The following is an 18,839-nucleotide window of genomic DNA, read 5'->3' as shown; positions in this document are numbered from 1 at the left end:
CCAAGTTTAACAAAAAAAAAAAAACATCACTTTTAATACATATTTTATTTTCTTAGAATAAAATCTTAAATAATTTGCAGGGATGTTCCCACATTTCTTTTTAAAAATGTTAGTCTCCTTCCTTATATAGATAGCTATTTTTTTTAAATAGATTTTTAACACATTTTGTCGTTTTTTGCACATTTCCCTGTGTTTTATCTTCTCTCCTCTGTTGGTTGGTTCAATAGGTTGTGTTGCTCCTCTCTCTCTTTCTTTCTCTCTCTCTCTCTCTCTCTCTCTCGCTCTCTCTCTTCTTCGCCTATTTCTATCCAACCCTTTTAAGATCTCCTTCTTCTACATCTCTATTTAGCCTCTGGACCTACCAAAGAGGGAAAAAAAATAGTTAGAATTTGGCGACGGAAGGGTAAAACAGTCGGACGAGGACTTGAAATAGCTTTGCAAATGTTTTTTGGGTTCCCAAAAAACTGAGGCAAGCGGGGAAAAGAGTTTCCAGTCTAATGAAAGCAAGCAATCTAAAACCACCTGCAAACATACAACATGTAAATAAATCATCTTTTTGTCCTAATGTAATTGTTTAAATGAACCAAATTAAGATTTAATCATGAAAAATACAGTTGTTGCAAATATCTATTATTAATATTAGAGATGTCCGATAAATGCTTTAAAATGTAATATCGGAAATTATCGGTATCGTTTATTTATTTTAAAAAAAAAAGTTTTTAATTAAATCAACATAAAAAACACAAGATACACTTACAATTAGTACACCAACCCAAAAAACCTCCCTCCCCCATTTACACTCATTCACACAAAAGGGTTGTTTCCTTCTGTTATTAATATTCTGGTTCCTACATTATATATCAATATATATCAATACAGTCTGCAAGGGATACAGTCCGTAAGCACACATGATTGTGCGTGCTGCTGGTCCACTAATAGTACTAATCTTTAACAGTTAATTTTACTCATTTTCATTAATTACTAGTTTCTATGTAACTGTTTTTATATTGTTTTACTTTTTTTTATTCAAGAAAATGTTTTTAATTTATTTATCTTATTTTATTTTATTTTAAAAAAATGACCTTATCTTCACCATACCTGTTTGTCCAAATTAGGCATAATAATGTGTTAATTCCACGACTGTATATATCTGTATCGGTTGATATCGGTATCGGTAATTAAGAGTTGGACGATATCGGAATATCGGACATCCCTAATTAATATAGCTGATTATGCCAAATATGGCGTGGCGCTGTTGGGAGAGTGGCCGTGCCAGCAACCTGAGGGTTCCTGGTTCGATCCCCACCTTCTACCAACCTCGTCACGACCGTTGTGTCCTTGAACAAGACACTTTACCCTTGCCCCTGATGGGTCGTGATTAGCGCCTTGCATGGCAGCTCCCGCCATCAGTGTGTGAATGTGTGTGTGAATGGGTGAATGTGGAAATAGTGTCAAAGCGCTTTGAGTACCTTGAAGGTAGACAAGCGCTATACAAGTATAACCCATTTACCATTTACCATAACTGACACGATGCTGCTGAGCAAGCTTTGCTACTAAATAAGCTATCATGCAAATGCTGACAGCTGTAACTCAGAGGAGGAGGAACTCACCACCGAAGGTCATGTGACACCGGTAATGCAAAACAATATAAATAAAAAAATCCCAAGGGCTCCAACATACATACAAAAGTACGAAAAGCAGCAAAGAGGACACACTATAACCATAAACCTGCAATTCATGACATGCACCATGGATGTGCATGAGGACATGTGGGACGAAATGACAATAAAACGTGCAAACAGATGACATTTACTGGCAGAAAGTAGCGCTTTAAGATGTATAATACCTTGATTTAGTTACAGGCTAAACGGAGTTGGTGGACTGAATTAGTCTGGAAATCGACAAAGAAGGGTTAATGTAATAACGAATGGCGAGTCAACGATGGGAAAGGTAATGATACAAAATGAAGGTAAAACTTCACATTATTGGTGAGGATAATAACAACAGGGGATACGGTTCGTTAGAAAGAGCAGAAGTGCAGAGTACTTACTCTCAACGTAGTTACGGGCGGCAAACTTCAACACCTCGTCAATCAGGATGACGGGGAAGGAGAGTTTGAGCACAACCATCCACTGTTCCACAGACAGATGGGTCAACTTGAAGATCATCTGGAGGGGGAAGGGGGAGGAGTCAGTGCTGGACCGCGTTAATAAGTCCTTCATTTATACGGTGCCAGTTTACAACAGACGATGGCTGCATTGGGCAGGTCTACAGTCTCTTCATGCGTGGACTTACGGGCAGAGGGTCAACATAGATGATCATAAAGTGCAGGGACATGGACAGGGACATGGCGGCGAGCAGCCAGAAGTTGCTCCACGGTGGCATGCGGATCAGGGACTGGTTCTCAGACAAGCTTGAAGGAGAAAAAAATAATAATCAGCGCTCTTATGTGTCATTTATTTACAGTAGATATATTCAACTACCGTACTTCCCGGACTATAAGCCGCTACTTTTTTCCCACGCTTTGAACCCTGCCACTTACAACGGTGCAGCTAATTAATGGATTTTTCTTCGCTAAGGGTCATAATGTTTTGTATTCAACAAATAGTTTTCATACAACACAGACACTGAAAAAGTGTGTTATTGTTTGTGCTATGGTGCCACCTTTTCGAAGAGTTCGCGCACTACCGGTGCTGTGGCTTGAAAATGTACTTCCTGTTTCGTTCTATGAACCGGAAGTATCCACCAATCGCGTTTCTGCTCGAAAGGATTCTTCATTCATCACTCCAAACAACATTTGTAAGTTTTACAATATAACTAAAACAACCCGTTCTTTAAAAAAAACATCCCATGTGTGATGTCTGTAGGAGTGTTTTCAGACATAATTGTATGTGCTATCGAAATGTAAATAAAAAAAAGTGCAGTTAGCATTAGCGAATATGCTAACACGTTTACAAGATTCTGTGTTTGTATTATTAACTTACAATGGCATTCTTTTTGTATTGTTTCAGTTTTGTAAATTCACCAAAACCATCATTGTGGAGTTATTGAGTCTGTTTAGCTGATTAGAAAGCTAGCTTCCGCAGCTAGTGGGTCCATGACGAAGTCTTTTGTTTTGTTTGATCAGCCGTTTTACTATCATGTGACAGACACTGTTTGGAAACAATTATAGTATGTAAATAAATATTTACAAAATATTTTGTACCGGTATATTATATCTGCGGCATATAATTGATATATGGAAACGTATTTGGTTAAATAGTTTTTTGGGGCCACATTTCCAGGAAGCTAATGACCGGGGGGTGGGGGGGGGCCTTCTCCCTTCACTATTGGTTTTATTTTGTATATTCCGAAGAACCAGCATCCTCTCCAGTATACACTTGATTTTGGTCTATTGATTTTGTTACAGAAGCGTTCTGTTGTTTCTAAGGACCTTTTGCAAAAAAGCTAATCAAAGATCACATCTAGTGTTTTTAAGAATCTGCTGCAAACATTTGAGTATCTCACAGGTTTTTTTTAACTGAATTCACAGGCCACCAGTTGAATAGCCCAAATGATGACAAAGAGAGGACCTAAAGTGGAACCTGAAGGAACACCACTAGTATAACTAAAGAAGTTGAACCGATGACGGCTGACTGCATCTGAAGAAAACAAGCTACAGCAACACCTTGGTAACATAAATAACATTTCGAAAAAAATGCGCAACTGCCTAAAATGAGAGGACTTAAAAAGGTACCTTGAGGAACACCTCAGTTGTTTAAATCACAAATTTAGACCTCAGGGTTCTGTTTGCTAGCAAAGTTAAAATGTCAATGCAAGGATCTGCCAATTGCTGCAAAAATGTTTGTCTCCCAAGTTTTGAACCGAACTCGGCCGTGAGTTGAATAGTCCTGATTTGCACCCATGCTGTATTTGTTGTAGTACCTGTTGAGAGCGTTGCACATCTCAATGGTGACCAACACGGACAGAGCCATGGTCATGGGACAAGACGCCTCAAAGATTTCGCATTCCACGCCGGTGAAGTCCTCGTTTTCGTCGTGGCACTGCATGAAGTGGGACTAAAGGGAGGAGGAGAGGTTTCGGTTAAATGGGTGTCGGAGAAAGTGAGACTGTGGCATGGCCCAGAGACAACACCTACCAGCTGGTGGTAGGTGACATGTGGACCGGTGCTGTCGTACAGGAACCACCAGGCAGCTCCACCGACGGTGGCAGCACCGACGTATCCTGTGAAAAGACACAGAGTGGGTAAAAAACTGAACAAGATCCCACAAGGAGATCTACAAGCTACGTACCACCAATGGCCATGTATCTGAAGAAGAGCCAGCCAGAGATCAGGGGCTCCTTGGGGGAACGTGGGGGCTTGCCCATGATGTCCAGATCAGGGGGGTTGAAGCCCAGAGCGGTGGCAGGCAGACCATCAGTCACCAGGTTGACCCACAGCAGCTGCACGGGGATCAGAGCCTCGGGCAGGCCCAGAGCGGCGGTCAAGAAGATACTGCGCAGGACGGGACCAACAAGAACGAGTCACACAACGGCACGCCGTGGGAAATGAAAATTGCCGGCTTCCCTTACCAGACGACCTCACCGACGTTGGAGGAGATGAGGTAGCGGATGAACTGCTTCATGTTGTTGTAGATAGCTCTGCCCTCCTCAACGGCAGCCACAATGGAGGAGAAGTTGTCGTCAGCCAGGACCATCTCAGAGGCAGACTTGGCAACGGCAGTGCCAGAGCCCATGGCGATGCCGATCTCGGCCTTCTTCAAGGCGGGGGCATCGTTCACACCATCACCGGTCTGCAGGTGGCAGGAAGGCAAATGACGAATCAAGTGGCCGTTCATCCTCATCATCATCATCATCATCATCATCATCATCATCGCCTGTGTTTGACGTTCATACCATGGCAGTAATGTCATCGAAACCCTGCAGGAACTCAACGATCTTGGACTTGTGGGATGGCTCCACGCGGGCGAAGCAGCAAGCTCTGCGGACAGCCTCGGCCTGCTCGTGGAGGGGCAGATCGTCAAACTCGCGTCCGGTGTAGGCCTTGTCGGTGACGTCCTCATCCTCCTTGAAGATGCCAATACGGCGGCAGATGGCGATGGCGGTTCCCTTGTTGTCACCTGCAGAGGGAATAGAGTTAACGACTCCACAATACGATGATACTGCAATACTTTGCCTTTGCCAGCAACCAATATCACGATACAGTAAAACCTCTATTAACGAACCCCTCATTGTTGTATTGTATGAACCACAGGCAGAAAAAAATATGCTTTGGTGTAGGAACTTTGTCTCGGTGCACAAACGCTTTATCCACCTCAGGGCGAAGCCATTTTGTGCCCGGCAGCACAACCATTGTGGGCGGGCTGATCGCTCTCCGGTGCTCATTCAATCAGCTCGGCAGTGCTTTTGTTGTGTACTTCAAGTGTTTTTTTATCCCTTTTACCACATTTTTCTCGTTTTCCTAGCTCAATTGCCAGGTTGCAATCACTTGACCCAGAGGCACTTCCGGGGTTCAGGTGGTGGTCTGGAGCCCTGTTAGACTGTTTTATTTACCTGCACCAGTGCAAATCTAGCCGTATTTTGAAAAGTTTAGAGGTAAATATATAAGCGATCACTAATACATATTTAAAATGAGATAAAGTTGATTTAAAAAATTTTTTTGGAAAGATTTCAACCATTTATGATCATCGAAGTAAACGTTAATGCTCGCCTCGACCGCACTTCTTTGACACTTACAAGGATTTAAAGAAGAAAAGATTAGAGGCACATCATGTCTTTACTTCTGAAGTGTCCACAAATTAAGCATTAATCAGTGAAAGACAATGTTGGATTTATTCCTGTATCGCCAACTAATGTATTTGATTGACATAACGAGTGCCGTGCTGCTGTGATTGTGACGCCAATCAGAAAAAGTTTAGTTTTTGCAGTTGATTTCCTGCTACAAATATTCGTCTCATTTACAATTCATGTCTGCAGTTGTTTTTATGGTGTGAAGTTCATATTTTTTTGCTATAGATTTCCTTGTTCCATGTTTATTTTCCAACAATATTTAGCGGTATAAAGATTCTGTATGCTATTGAGCCCACGAGAGATTTCTTCATCCAGTTTATTAATACTATTAAGGATTTTTTTTTCATGCTAACAAATAGCACCAAAGAAGCTATGATGTGTTGAATAAAGCACTTGACTTTCCTGCTCAACAACTAAGTTTTAGTTTCGGTTATGAAAATCAACAATGAGATTGGACCAACGATCACAATATTTATTACTAGGACATTTTATGTTAGTTTATGTCCACAATCAAGGCTTTGTAGCTATATTTAGGCATAGCAACTAAAACACAACTTAAAAGAACCCAAACAAACTAATGCAATCTCTTGACCTTTCTTTACGCTTAGTTCTGCTCTCAAACACTACCTATAGAGTAAATAATAAACTCGCTTGCATCACAGAAAGTTTCACAAACAAATCAAGTGTTAAAACAAACCTTTGACTGGTACGACTGTATTCCACTAGATGATGAAAGTGACATTTTTGAGAGCCATTTCCCTAAATGCACTTATAAAATTTCTCTGACTTTTAATCAGTTTATGAACCACTTTTGTCGGGACTCTATTAAAAGGTATTTCCCATCCCTCTATTTGAACTATTGGAACAGCACAGAAAAGCTCAAACTCTTCATTTACTAACACGTCTCTTACTTGCATTCACACTGCGCTCAAACTTGTCGACCATCATGTGAATTATACCGTGACGAAGCAAAGCGGGCGTGACGTCATATGTCACCCAGCAATATTAGTCCCAAGAAAGCAATGGACAAGCAATATGTAGTTTAAAATATTCAGGAAGTATCCACAGCGTTGTCGACACTGCCTTCCCCCTTAACAAGTGGATTTGGATTGGAAAAGAGTGGAGATCTACAACTTCTTTGTAGAGGAAATTGGTATCAAGACTCTTCAGAATAAGTATGCATCGTTTAAGGTTGCATTTCATGATGTAACTTTACGTCTACTGATGTTTGTTGCTGTTACATGCGCCGTTTACGAGTAGCTTGTTTTTCCAGTGTTTATCAAAATATAACGATCGATGTCAACATTGTGTATGTGCTGAAAGATTCATTTATGATTGCTGCCTTTGGTGAAAGCTTATCTCTTTCAGGTTTTGCTAACATTTGCTTTCTTTTATTAAGACTCGCCGAGTTGGTGGTTTACAAAACCCTCGAATGTGTTTAAAAAATACAAATAATATCAAGATAACACTTAAATGGGAAATAATAACCGTTAAAAGTATTACAAACAAACCTTTAATGAAGTGATCACTGTAAACTCATGCATTATTTGACTCTGCTCCCTTGGACTGGAGTGTGAGGTGCATGCTTTTCTCGTAAAGCAACACGTAAAATCTTGTACTTTACCGCCTTTTTTATTAACCTGTCAAGGAACTCTAAAGAAACGTTTCCTCTTTCCGGGATTTGAACGGTTCGTACAGCCGAAAACAACACAAGCATAGGGCATTTTGTCTTCGAGAAAGGCTAAATGGCACCTAGCACCCATCGAGAACAGAGTTAGCTTGACCACCACCAGTATTCCTTGGGCAGGACGTGAGCCGAACGTGACGGCATTCCAGCAATAAGGAGGACAGTTCAGCTAGTTGTTGTTTTGGTTTTGTTATTAAATAGAAAGTTGATCCATCAACCTCTGGTTATGTTTGTTAGATATAGAGTACTATATAGCGATTTATATTGTGTTCAATGTGTACAAACATTTACTAAAGTAAAGTTAAAGTTAAAGTACCAATGATTGTCACACACACACACACTGGGTGTGGGCGAAATTATTCTCTGCATTTGACCCGTAACCCTTGATCACCGCGCCCGGGAATCATTTTGGTGATTCAACCCCCAATTCCAACCCTTGATGGTGAGTGTCAAGCAGGGAGGTAATGGGTCCCATTTTTATAGTCTTTGGTATGACTCGGCCGGGGTTTGAACTCACGACCTACCGATCTCAGGGCGGACACTCTAACCCAGGCCTTGGCAATTATTTTGACTCGGGGCCAAATTTAAAGGAAAAATGTGTCTGGGGCCGGTATATCTGTTTTTAGGAACACTAATACAAAACCTCACAATAATGTATGATTGAATGCTAAAGACCGCCTTAAAAAACGGAATGGAATTAAAATTGTTTACTGAATGAGACACCCAGAATGTACATGTAAATAAAGAATGTGGGATTTACAATATTAACTATGAACGATAAAACATTGAATATTGACAGCAAAAAACGCAACAAAAATGCAACAAACAGCGAAATATGAGCGCAAAGGGTAAAAAAAACCCACCTAAAATCTGATATATGTGATATATCACTAAGCTTTAGAACTTTGTTGTAAAAATCTCCTTCCGCGTCTGTCCCTGACACCCACATTTCAGGCTCTGGAAACACTCTGTGGCAACGCTCCCCACCCACACTGCTTGGTGCCTCGTCTGAGCTGCTGTGCCTTACATTACCATAGTAACTAATTAGATGACCATAGTAACTAATTAGATGACTATTGTAACTAATTAGATGACCATAGTAACTAATTAGATGACCATAGTAACTAGTATATAATGCAAAAGCGCAGATTTCAAGCATTGAAATATTTAGTATAGTTGAAGACTTACGGTCATTAGAAAACATCACTGCACATCATAATGGCAGCTACACTTTCCATCTTAGAGATCTAAAAAAAATATTTGGGAATGTCCTGCGGGCCAGATTGAAAAGATTGACGGGCCGCATGTGGCCCCCGGGTCTTAATTTGCTCACTTCACTTCTAACACAAAATACTAACCAGTGATCATAATGACACGGATTCCGGCATCTCTGCACAACTCGATGGAGATAGACACCTCTTTACGAGGGGGATCCAGCATGCCCACGCAGCCAACAAAGGTCAGGTCAGTCTGAAAAGAGAGGGGGCGTAAAAGGTCACGGTCGCACCACATTGAATGCATTGAAGGTCAAGCGCTCACCTCATAATCGGCAAACTTGGTGGAGTCCTCCAGGACCATCTCCTCTGGCTTCAGAGGAGTGTCGCGGGTGGCCAAAGCCAGACAACGCAGAGTGTCGCGGCCGGTACCCCAGTCCCTGATGACGGCCATGATCTTCTCCCTGATGGCGTTAGTCAGGGGGACGCGGGTGGTGCCCACGCGAACGTAGGCGCACCTTTCAATCACACCCTCGGGGGCGCCCTGTGGAGGTAGGTCGATTAAAATCCTCTGCTGAGGCAGCAAAGGCAAGTGTGTAAGAGAAGCGGGCCAAACCTTCACAAACATCTTGGCGCCACCGTCACCCTTGGAGGGAGTGCAGTACACGGACATGGATTTCCTGTCACGGGAGAACTCAAGGGTGAAGTTCTTCCTCATCAGCTGCTTGACAACCTGTTGGAACAAAGACAGGCCAGTAGATTCACGGTCAAAAACAGGGGTGCAGTATAAAGACACCAAAAGTGACGCAAAGTGGAGGGCTAAGTGGGGATGTTGTACTGTAGCCCCAAGCACAGGACTTTTGTAACGTTTGAAGACTTTTTTTATGCCATTTGAATATGTAAGTTGTAAAAAAAACCTCAATGTTAATATAAGTACCAATGATTGTCACACACACACTAGGTGTGGTGAAATTAACCTCTGCATTTCACCCATCCCCTTGTTCACCCCCTGGGAGGTGAGGGGAACAGTGAGCAGCAGCGGTGGCCGCGCCCAGGAATCATTTTGGTGATTTAACCCCCAATTCCAACCCTTGATGCTGAGTGCCAAGCAGGGAGGTAATGGGTCCCATTTTCATAGTCTTTGGAATGACTCGGTCGGGGTTTGAACTAAAATATTATGGCCATGTAAGTTCAATAATAAGATTGCTTGAATCTAATTTTAAGATGTCTAAGACACCCCTCTATCAAAAATGCAAAAAACGTTCGTACCACTTGGATAGAGGCAAAACATCTTGGAACACTTCACCTAACAAAGATCTCATAACCATCAAAGCTCACCTTTAAGCATTCACACACAGCACCAGCATTTTGGAACGAGGATGAGGTGATAGAAGAAAGGTCAAAATAAAAATTATCTATTTGTGGCAGCATAAGAGAAATTTATGTACAAGTTTCCCTGTTGCATCTTATTGTTCATAACTGTAGTGCGTTCAAAGACCCTAGATTAAAGCTAGAAACAGAGGCTCCACTAGTTTTTAAAAACAGGGGAGATTTAACCCCCAGGAGATGCACTAATAATATATAATCATGATAATAATGATGTTTTATTCTGATTCAGATTACCCACTGATGATAATCCTATGTGTGCCAGCTAATATCTACTTTACAAACATTTATAATCATTATTAAGTGAATTATGACAGGTTTAAATTCATATTCTGGCCATTTGATATTGAATTTGTTGGCACTTGTTTGTAAAACTACATATTTGGGGGGTATGTGTATATATGTTCTAGTTATGTTCGTTCCATTTTTAAAAAGTCAAACACCTAATTCAGGTTTTCACATGTGTTTTAAAAAGATGGTTTCGACCGAATTAATGTAATAATTAGTTTTTTAGTGCATTGAACAAATGTTAAGTGTGTGTGTATGGGGTGGCAACGTTGGGTTGAAGGCAGGATGGGAGCTCCTTCAGGAGTCTTGTGTATGAGGGCCCAGAATTTGGTGCAAAGCCCCTTCATGTGACCCTTGGTTTGGGTATTAAATATAAGAGACCACTCTATACTAAGGTACTCCCACAGGATTTGTTGGTGTTTCTCAGATCAACAAGGTATGTCTATGCGAGTCAAGTGTCCAAAACTGACCGTCTGACAACATCAGCTGAGTATTAAGCCTTAGGTATCAATTACAAGAAAACTGATGATAAAAGAAGAGTTATCTTACGGAGCAGCAAGCATTGGCTCTTTCAATTCTGGACAGGTTCTTCACGTTGGTGTTGAACACGTTCATCTTCTCAACCAGGCAGCAAAGGGCGGTCTCAGTCGCCTCACCAACCTTCTCATAAATCTTCTTAGACTGCAGGAGGGGGGGCACATAAATCGGTGATGTGGCTCAACAGTTCCGCGTCACGTAAGCTTTAGTAGTAGACTCTACCTCGTTGTAGTCTAGAGAGGAGTCGTTGCACAGGGCGCAGATGGTGGAGAGCTCAACAAGGCCATCGTAGGCGCTGCAGTTGGTCTTTGCGCCACCTTGGGAACTGCACGAGAAGGATTGAAAGGAAATTAGAGATGGTTCTATAGAGAAATTAGTACCGGTAGTAGCGTTTTGCTTTTGGAATGGTTCACTTACACCTCGCCCTCGGGGGTGTACTTGGAGCCAGAGATATCGAAGGCATCAAGCTCAACATGGCTGCCATCGACGTTCTTTACAACGAACATCTGTGGAGCAGGAAATGGTCAGGTGTCGTTATGTCAAGTTCAGCGACTTTTTAAGTTTAGGAAGACTCACCTTGGTCACACACATCTGGTTGGTGGTGAGGGTGCCGGTTTTGTCGGAGCAGATGACAGAGGTGCAGCCCAGGGTCTCCACAGAGGGCAGGCTTCTGACAATAGCGTTCTTCTTGGCCATACGGCGGGTACCAAGGGCAAGGCAGGTGGTGATGACAGCGGGCAAGCCTGAGACGGACAAACTCGTCAGAAACCACAAAGGGGGGTTCTGTGCAAAATGTCTTCCGTCTTACCCTCAGGGATGGCGGCCACAGCCAGGGCAACGGCAATCTTGAAGTAGTAGACAGCACCGCGGATCCATGAGCCCCCGTGGACAGGGTCGTTGAAGTGGCCGATGTTGATCGCCCACACGGCGACGCAGATCAAAGAGATGACCTTGGACAGCTGCTCGCCGAACTCATCCAGCTTGGCCTGCAGAGGGGTCTTCTCTTGCTCGGTGGCGGCCATCTGGTCACGGATCTTGCCGATCTCGGTGGAGACTCCGGTGGCAATTGCCACACCGATGGCCTTGCCGGCAGCGATGTTGGTGCCCTGCAGTGGAGAGGAGAGGAGAGGAGGCTATAACAGAAGGTCCGAGCACAGGTCATGATGATTAAGGGAAAATGCATACAGAGAAAAGCATGTTCTTCTTGTCCTGGTTGACAGCCCGGGGATCGGGCACGCTCTCTGTGTGCTTGATCACACTGACAGACTCACCTGGGGAGGAAATGTAGCTTAAAAAACTGCCAATAAAAGGTGCCATATTAGCCTGTCTTTTCTGTCGGCTCACCAGTGAGGATGGACTGGTCAACACGCAGGGTGGTGGACTTGATGGAAACAAGTCTGATGTCAGCGGGGACTTTGTCACCAACTGGGAATTACACATGAAAACTTATTATCCATCTCCAAATACTCCAGTCTTTAAAAAAAAGTTAAAGTACCACTGATAGTCACACACACACACTAGGTGTGGTGAAATTATCCTCTGTATTTGACCCATCCCCTTGTTCCACCCCCTGGGAGGTGAGGGGAGCAGTGAGCAGTAGTGGTGGCAGCGCTCGGGAATCCTTTTGGTGATTTAACCCCCAATTCCAACCCTTGATGCTGAGTGTCAAGCAGGGAGGTAATGGGTCCCATTTTCATAGTATATATATATGGATTGGTCTACTTTCACAACAATTATGCTCACTTTTTATTATTATTCATGCAGGACAGGTATTAAATACTGTACAAATGTCTGCCAATGAGATGTTTGTTTGATAGTTTGTAGGATTAGGATTACTTTAATATGTATGGTGTTCTTGAAAGAATGCAGTCATAATATAATATAATTGATTATTAGTCGTAGTAGTATTAGTATTAGCATTCATATTCTTACTACAGTATTAGCAGTTTGTTCCAAAATGGTTATGTCAATGTTCAACGACGGAAATGGAAAATATTTAATTTTAGGAGTAATTTCAATTTAAAGCAGATTGTGGGGTGACTATGTGGAGTCTGTTGAATGAGAAAATCCAAAAGCAAAAACATTCGATTCCAAAATAGATACAAAAAATATATATTTTACAGGTCCAACAATGAGGAGGAAACATAAAACATCTTAAAGGTGTATTGTATTTATATATACAACATTTGATGAAATGATAAGTGGTCTTATTATTGTCAGTATTTATAAAAACAATTTATATATAAATATATTCTGTAATCATATGCTTGATGTTGTTAGAAAAGGTTATTATGTATTGTATTGTTGCTAAAGAGTCAGATTATTATATCTGATTGATGGGGAAGAATATTATAAGATTTGGCTCTTCCTGCACACCATGTTTTGTGTTTTTACACTGGTTTTGATATTGTATTGGAAATGCTATTTTATTTGAATTGTCTAAATAGAGATTATTTTTGGTTTGTTGTGGTCAGAATAAATTAATGAAAAAAGTTGATTATTATTTAAAATAATTTAGTAAATAAAACATTTCAAATAATTTTACTACAGTAATTATTTCTATATATACAATTTTGTTGTTGTCATTGTTTATGCAAATTTAGCTTCCCAATTTGTAACACTGCAAGATTAAAAATAAATAAATAAATACAAATATTTTAAAAAATTTAATAAATAAATACATATATATATATATATATATATATATATATATATATATATATATATATATACACACATTTTTTTTCTGTCAATTACTCTATATAATGCATGAATCTTACAAAATAGCACTATTTACTCCATCTAGGGTGTTTTATTACTATAAATCAGACCTGGGCATTGTACGGCCCGCGGGCCGCATCCGGCCCTTTGCGCATCCCTGTCCGGCCCGCGTGAGGCCAATCATAAATTACAAAATACATTTCAAAAAGTATCTATGTCGAGTGTGCAATACAACGGTGCTGCTTTTGTTTTGAAAAGTGTTATTTGTATTACTTCCGTGTGGACGTATGCACGTGTGCGATTGTGAGTGAATTGAACGGCGCAATTACAAATTACAAAATAAAGTTTAAAAAACATCTATGTCGTGCGCGCAATACAACTGTGCTGCTTTTATTTTGAAATGTGTTATTTATGCCGTATGTCCGGGGGGAACCTGTGAGTGAAGGTGCATAGCGGCAAGTGATGAGACGCTAAAAAAAGAAAAGTTGATGAGGAATGGCGTGTTTCCAACAAGACATGGACTGCCAAGTATTTCTTTACATAAATTAATGGTAAAGCCGTGTGCTTAATGTGTGGTACACAGCTTGCTGTGTTTAAATATCATTTTAATCGCCACTACACGAAGAAACACGAGGGAAAATACCGGAATGTGTCTGATGAAGCGCGCGCAAGGGAGGCTGATGCGTTGATGGTAAAACTGCAAACCCAACAAGGACTTTGTGCCATATTTCACACCCCCAGAGATGCAGCCGTCAGGACAAGTTTCGTCATTTCTCACAAAAGCGCCAGAAAAAGTAAGGCGTTTTCTGACGGAGAGTTTATTAAGGAGTGCTTATTGGACTTTGTTGCGCTGATAATGCCCGGAGACATGGGCTGTTTTTCGCTAACTTTGGATGAGAGCTCTGATGCAGTCAATTAAAGAGACAACCACAGGTAATGACTTGTTCACAGAGGTAAATGCGTGTTGGGACAAGCTGGCAGGTGTGACAATCCAAACAACAAAATGTTTCCAAAGTGCTGCACAACAATATTAAAAACAATATTCAAATATTATCCTTAGCTCCACCAATGACTGAATAAAAAGAAAAAACAATTACATATAAAACCAATATAAAAAACAATATAAAATAAATATGATTAAAAACTATTTTTAACAACAGGTGGTTGTCCAAATCTGATGGGGAAAAATGTTGGATAATGCAGGATAAAGTGACCATCAAAAGCAATCTGCTTTTGTATAAAGTTAAGTTAGGTTAAATTAAATTATTATTATTATTATCATCATTATTATTTATCTTACGGTATATCAAAAATAATATTGAGCAAAATGTAATTGAAATATTGTCGTGTGGCCCTCCAGCAGTGCTCGGGTTGCTTATGCGGCCCCCGGTGAAAATTAATTGCCCACCCCTGCTATAAATGGAGAGGTAGTTTGCCGTGGCGTCAATCAATTTTGCATTACTATCTTTGTAAAGGCAAATGTTGTACTTATTATTCGGTGCGCCTACACTGACAAATGCAATGACCTTCTCCAAGAACATTAATATTTCTCACACCTCATAATAATCAAGTGACTGTAAGGGAGAACCCCTTGCAACACTTCTATACTTGATCCGTGGATTTCGTAAGGGTGCGGAGCGTAAACCGATGCCGCTGGGGGGAGAGGGCCTGCGGTGTTGAGTTGTCAGTTAGAGGGGGGCAACAGGTGGACAAAAGTGGGTGCAATGGCAGGAAGGAGCGGGCAGGCGGGTGGGAGGCTAGAAGAGGTGCGGCAGGTGCTAGCCAGGGTATTTATATTTTGTGAATTGTGTTTTGCTCCAGTCAGCATGTTTTCACAGCCCAGCGGCTTGCTTTGTGTTGCCTTTAAAAGACATGTGGCTTTTACCAGGCTGACCGCTCTATTAGGCACAATCTAATGCGGACTTGCTACTCACTGGTGATAATAGTACAGCATTTTGTTAAAGGTCCTTGCATTAAAAGGCACTCTTGGTGTGAAGTGAGGATTATATTATATGAAGGGATTTAGGATGCAGGTGTACCTAGTGATGTGTCCAGTAACACTTTAAGAGGTTTCCTGTGCAAGTAAACCGGTTCTTTCTCTAAGTTACAGTACCTGACTTCTACAATTATTCTTACTCAATTTGACACATTTTTTCCTTAAAGGAAATGGTAACTTGGTGCAGCCGGAGTATTTAATTAATTAAGCTCTGCTTCTTCCTACTCCTTTTTAGATGACTTGTGATGTACTTCACTGTGTCTTTGTTAAGCATATTTGAAATGAACTGAGCTCAAAACAATCTTAACATGTCTTACCAGACACCTCCACGATGTCTCCAGGGACAATTTCTCTCGCCTTGATCATCTGCACACTCTTTCTGTCAGAACGGTAGACTTTGCCCATCTCAGGCTCGTACTCCTTGAGAGCCTCGATGGCATCTTCAGCATTACGCTCCTGCAAAAGTAACACACACACACATACACACTCATATCAGTAAAATACGAAAAAAGGAGGTCAGCCACCAGGATGTCAACAGGGCTAAGTTGGATATAAACGAGGCTTATTGCATACCTTAGTGATGCATTGTGTTCAAGCTGACAATAAGGAATGATAAATGCTGCGAGGCTTTCATTCAGAAAAAAAAAGCCCACAACACTTGACAAACACTTGGCAAGGGGATGTACTAATGTTGCTGCACTGACAAATGCCTAACAGCGGTGCCAAGCACTTAACAGCGTGCCTGCAGAGGTGTTTGCATTGCATAGCAGTAATGTGGCTGCTGCATAACATCTGGCATCAACACATTCTGCATAATTCAATAAGGAGGATACACAAATTATATTTCTAATTAAAAATATTTACGACAATTTTTTAATTACTTACATATCTTTTAAAGATTTTGACATTTTAGAACTTATAAAAATAAAAATTATTTTCATATACACTGCTGCAATATGTATAATAAACAAACGTACCAGTTAAGTAATACTACTAATGTCACAACGAATTGATTATCAAACACAGGCTTCATCTAGTGATATTAGTGAAGAATTCATCATATAAAAAAAAATGTATTTCAGTAAAATTATAGTATAGACATTTACAACTTCAGTATTGCGGTATTAACCAAAGATTTGCCTAAATGTAATTAAAATCCACATTTTCCTTTGAGGTTGCACTTGCAACGCTAAATATTTTGGAGGTGAAACTTGGGGAAAAATATTTGAGAGCTGTTGCAGTAACTACTTTTTTGGTTCTTAATACAGTGGATTGTGCAGACGTACCTGGTGAGTGTACAATAAAATTGAATGGGAAATAAGAAGTAAGGTAATAAAAAAATAATTATTAATTGAATACAACTTAAGTACAATAACATTGGCGTAATAAAATATGTTTTCAATGGGTACATTTTAAAATGGTGAATTAGTCAATAATGGTAGCTTTTTACTTGGTATGTACTTAGTACTTGTGTGTGTGTGGGTGTGTGTGTGTGTGTGTGTGTGTGTGTGTGTGTGTGGCAAATACAATGCAGTGTTGTCCTTCTGTGTGTATAAGGTGACATGTTTACGTACGACGTGCTAAAGGGTGAAACACCATCAACAACAATCGCAGCGGTCAAAACAACTATTTTGAGCCCTCGCAGCTGCAAAAAGTGATAGTTGAGCAGCACAAACAGCCAGTAACTGGAGCTTGTGTACTCTCCGACATGAGCGCTGTAATGGGATACGTGTTATTGCCCAATGTGCCAGGCTAGGCCCTGCTATGCTATGCTAGGTCAGGCCAGGCCTAGAGTGACTGACCTGCCACACTCCCACCACGGCATTGGCGATGAGGATCAGGAGGATGACGAAGGGCTCCACGAAGGCGGTGACGGTCTCCTCACCTTCCTCAAACCAAGCCAGCACCTGAAGAACAAAGAGGGAATCAGCATATAATAGGAGGGCATCAAAGTGGAACATAATAAATGAGTGCATTGAATATGATTATAATTAGATGACGCCATTGTTATTCCAATAATTGGATCTTCTTGCGACTTAGTTCCCGTCGTTCCTTCCTTGAGTCCTGACCTTTTCCCCAAGGATTCAGTTTCCCTCCTCAGCTTCTGGCCCAACCTTAAAATAAACCCCCCTCCACCCCCACCCTATACCATCCTGATTCCCCCCCCCCCTTCAGCCCCACCCCCCACTAACACCACCACCAACACCCTCCCTCCCTCGACCCTCAATATTCGCCTTCTAAGGCCATCATGACAGCTGGAGGGGTTGAAAGCCGGCTGCAGGAATTAATACACCCAGCACTTGCAATTTGTCTCAAGTTGTCATACTCGGACGTCTTGCAAAAGGGAGGGTGGGGGGTCGGGGGGGTATCTGAGAAGTCTTGACCTCGGTCTTATAGAGTTCCTTACAAAAGAGATGCAGGCGGCCAGCAGCAGGATTCGGACCAGCAAGTCTTCAAACTGCTCAACAATCAGCTCCCAGATGCTCTTGCCTGTGCAAAAAAAAGTCAACGTAATGCATCAACATCGCATGGCGGACATTAACCTTGTGTGTCCAATTCAGAAACATACCCTCCTCAGCTGGCAGCTCTGGAGGGATCCACCGAGAAGAAAGCAGATTCAGTGTTTTATTAGTATTGATACATATCATTCAACCCATAAGCCATCCAAGGGCCCTTGCCTAAATTTATCTGATCCACCCCCCTTGATATGTCAAGCCAGGAAGCTTCTTGAGCCGTCACCTGTCTCTCTCGCTCTCCAGCCATCTTCTTTGGCTATCTTTAAATAGCCCTTCAAAGCCCTCAAAGATCTCTGCTTCTCAATGTCTCTCTGCATGTCAAACCAGCTGTTGCTGCAAGGCCTCGCTAAAAAAGCATCGACATGCGGATCCCACCATTGCACTACCCCGGCCCTTTCTTACCGTTGAAGCCGAACTTGTCCAGGTTCTTCTTGAACTGGTCCGGGGTCAGGCCGGTGTTCTCGTTGACCCCGAAGTTTGCCAGGCATTCTGCCGGGGCCTTCATGTGTGCGTTCTCCATCCTGATTGGATAGACAAGGGCCGGTCCGTGTGACGGTGCCTATAGCCGCGCTCTTTTTGCGTCTCTGCTGTTGTCAACAAGTGATGATGTGCACCCTTGATCCACCACCCTCGCCCTTCAAGTGTGGCACCCTGCGATTCAGGAGTGCTGGTCTGACAGAAAGAGCGAATAAGTGCATACTTGC

General features: G+C 41.7%; 1 protein-coding gene across 2 annotated transcripts; it reads right to left on the bottom strand.

The window, feature by feature from the left end:
- Position 1: 1 nt before the first annotated feature.
- Positions 2-18,830, bottom strand: atp2a1l (ATPase sarcoplasmic/endoplasmic reticulum Ca2+ transporting 1, like). 2 transcript variants are annotated; one of them, XM_062055731.1, is made up of 23 exons: positions 18,538-18,830; positions 18,189-18,206; positions 18,027-18,109; positions 17,422-17,526; positions 15,937-16,075; positions 12,247-12,327; positions 12,088-12,173; positions 11,711-12,008; positions 11,479-11,645; positions 11,320-11,408; positions 11,125-11,227; positions 10,915-11,046; positions 9,308-9,424; positions 9,017-9,235; positions 8,836-8,947; positions 4,897-5,120; positions 4,573-4,793; positions 4,293-4,495; positions 4,139-4,224; positions 3,925-4,058; positions 2,296-2,413; positions 2,051-2,168; positions 2-358 (listed from the first exon to the last, which is right to left on the bottom strand). In XM_062055731.1, the coding sequence occupies exons 1-23, from the start codon at positions 18,653-18,655 to the stop codon at positions 342-344; spliced, it is 2,988 nt and encodes a 995-aa protein (XP_061911715.1). In that variant the 5' UTR covers positions 18,656-18,830; the 3' UTR covers positions 2-341. The 2 variants fall into 2 exon arrangements, with proteins under 2 accessions (XP_061911715.1, XP_061911714.1); XM_062055730.1 differs by having other exon boundaries at positions 9,017-9,424.
- Positions 18,831-18,839: the final 9 nt, after the last annotated feature.

This window comes from Entelurus aequoreus, linkage group LG08 (assembly GCF_033978785.1).
Source record: "Entelurus aequoreus isolate RoL-2023_Sb linkage group LG08, RoL_Eaeq_v1.1, whole genome shotgun sequence".
Lineage (NCBI taxonomy): Eukaryota > Metazoa > Chordata > Actinopteri > Syngnathiformes > Syngnathidae > Entelurus > Entelurus aequoreus.
This window is presented reverse-complemented; position numbering and strand designations above follow the sequence as displayed.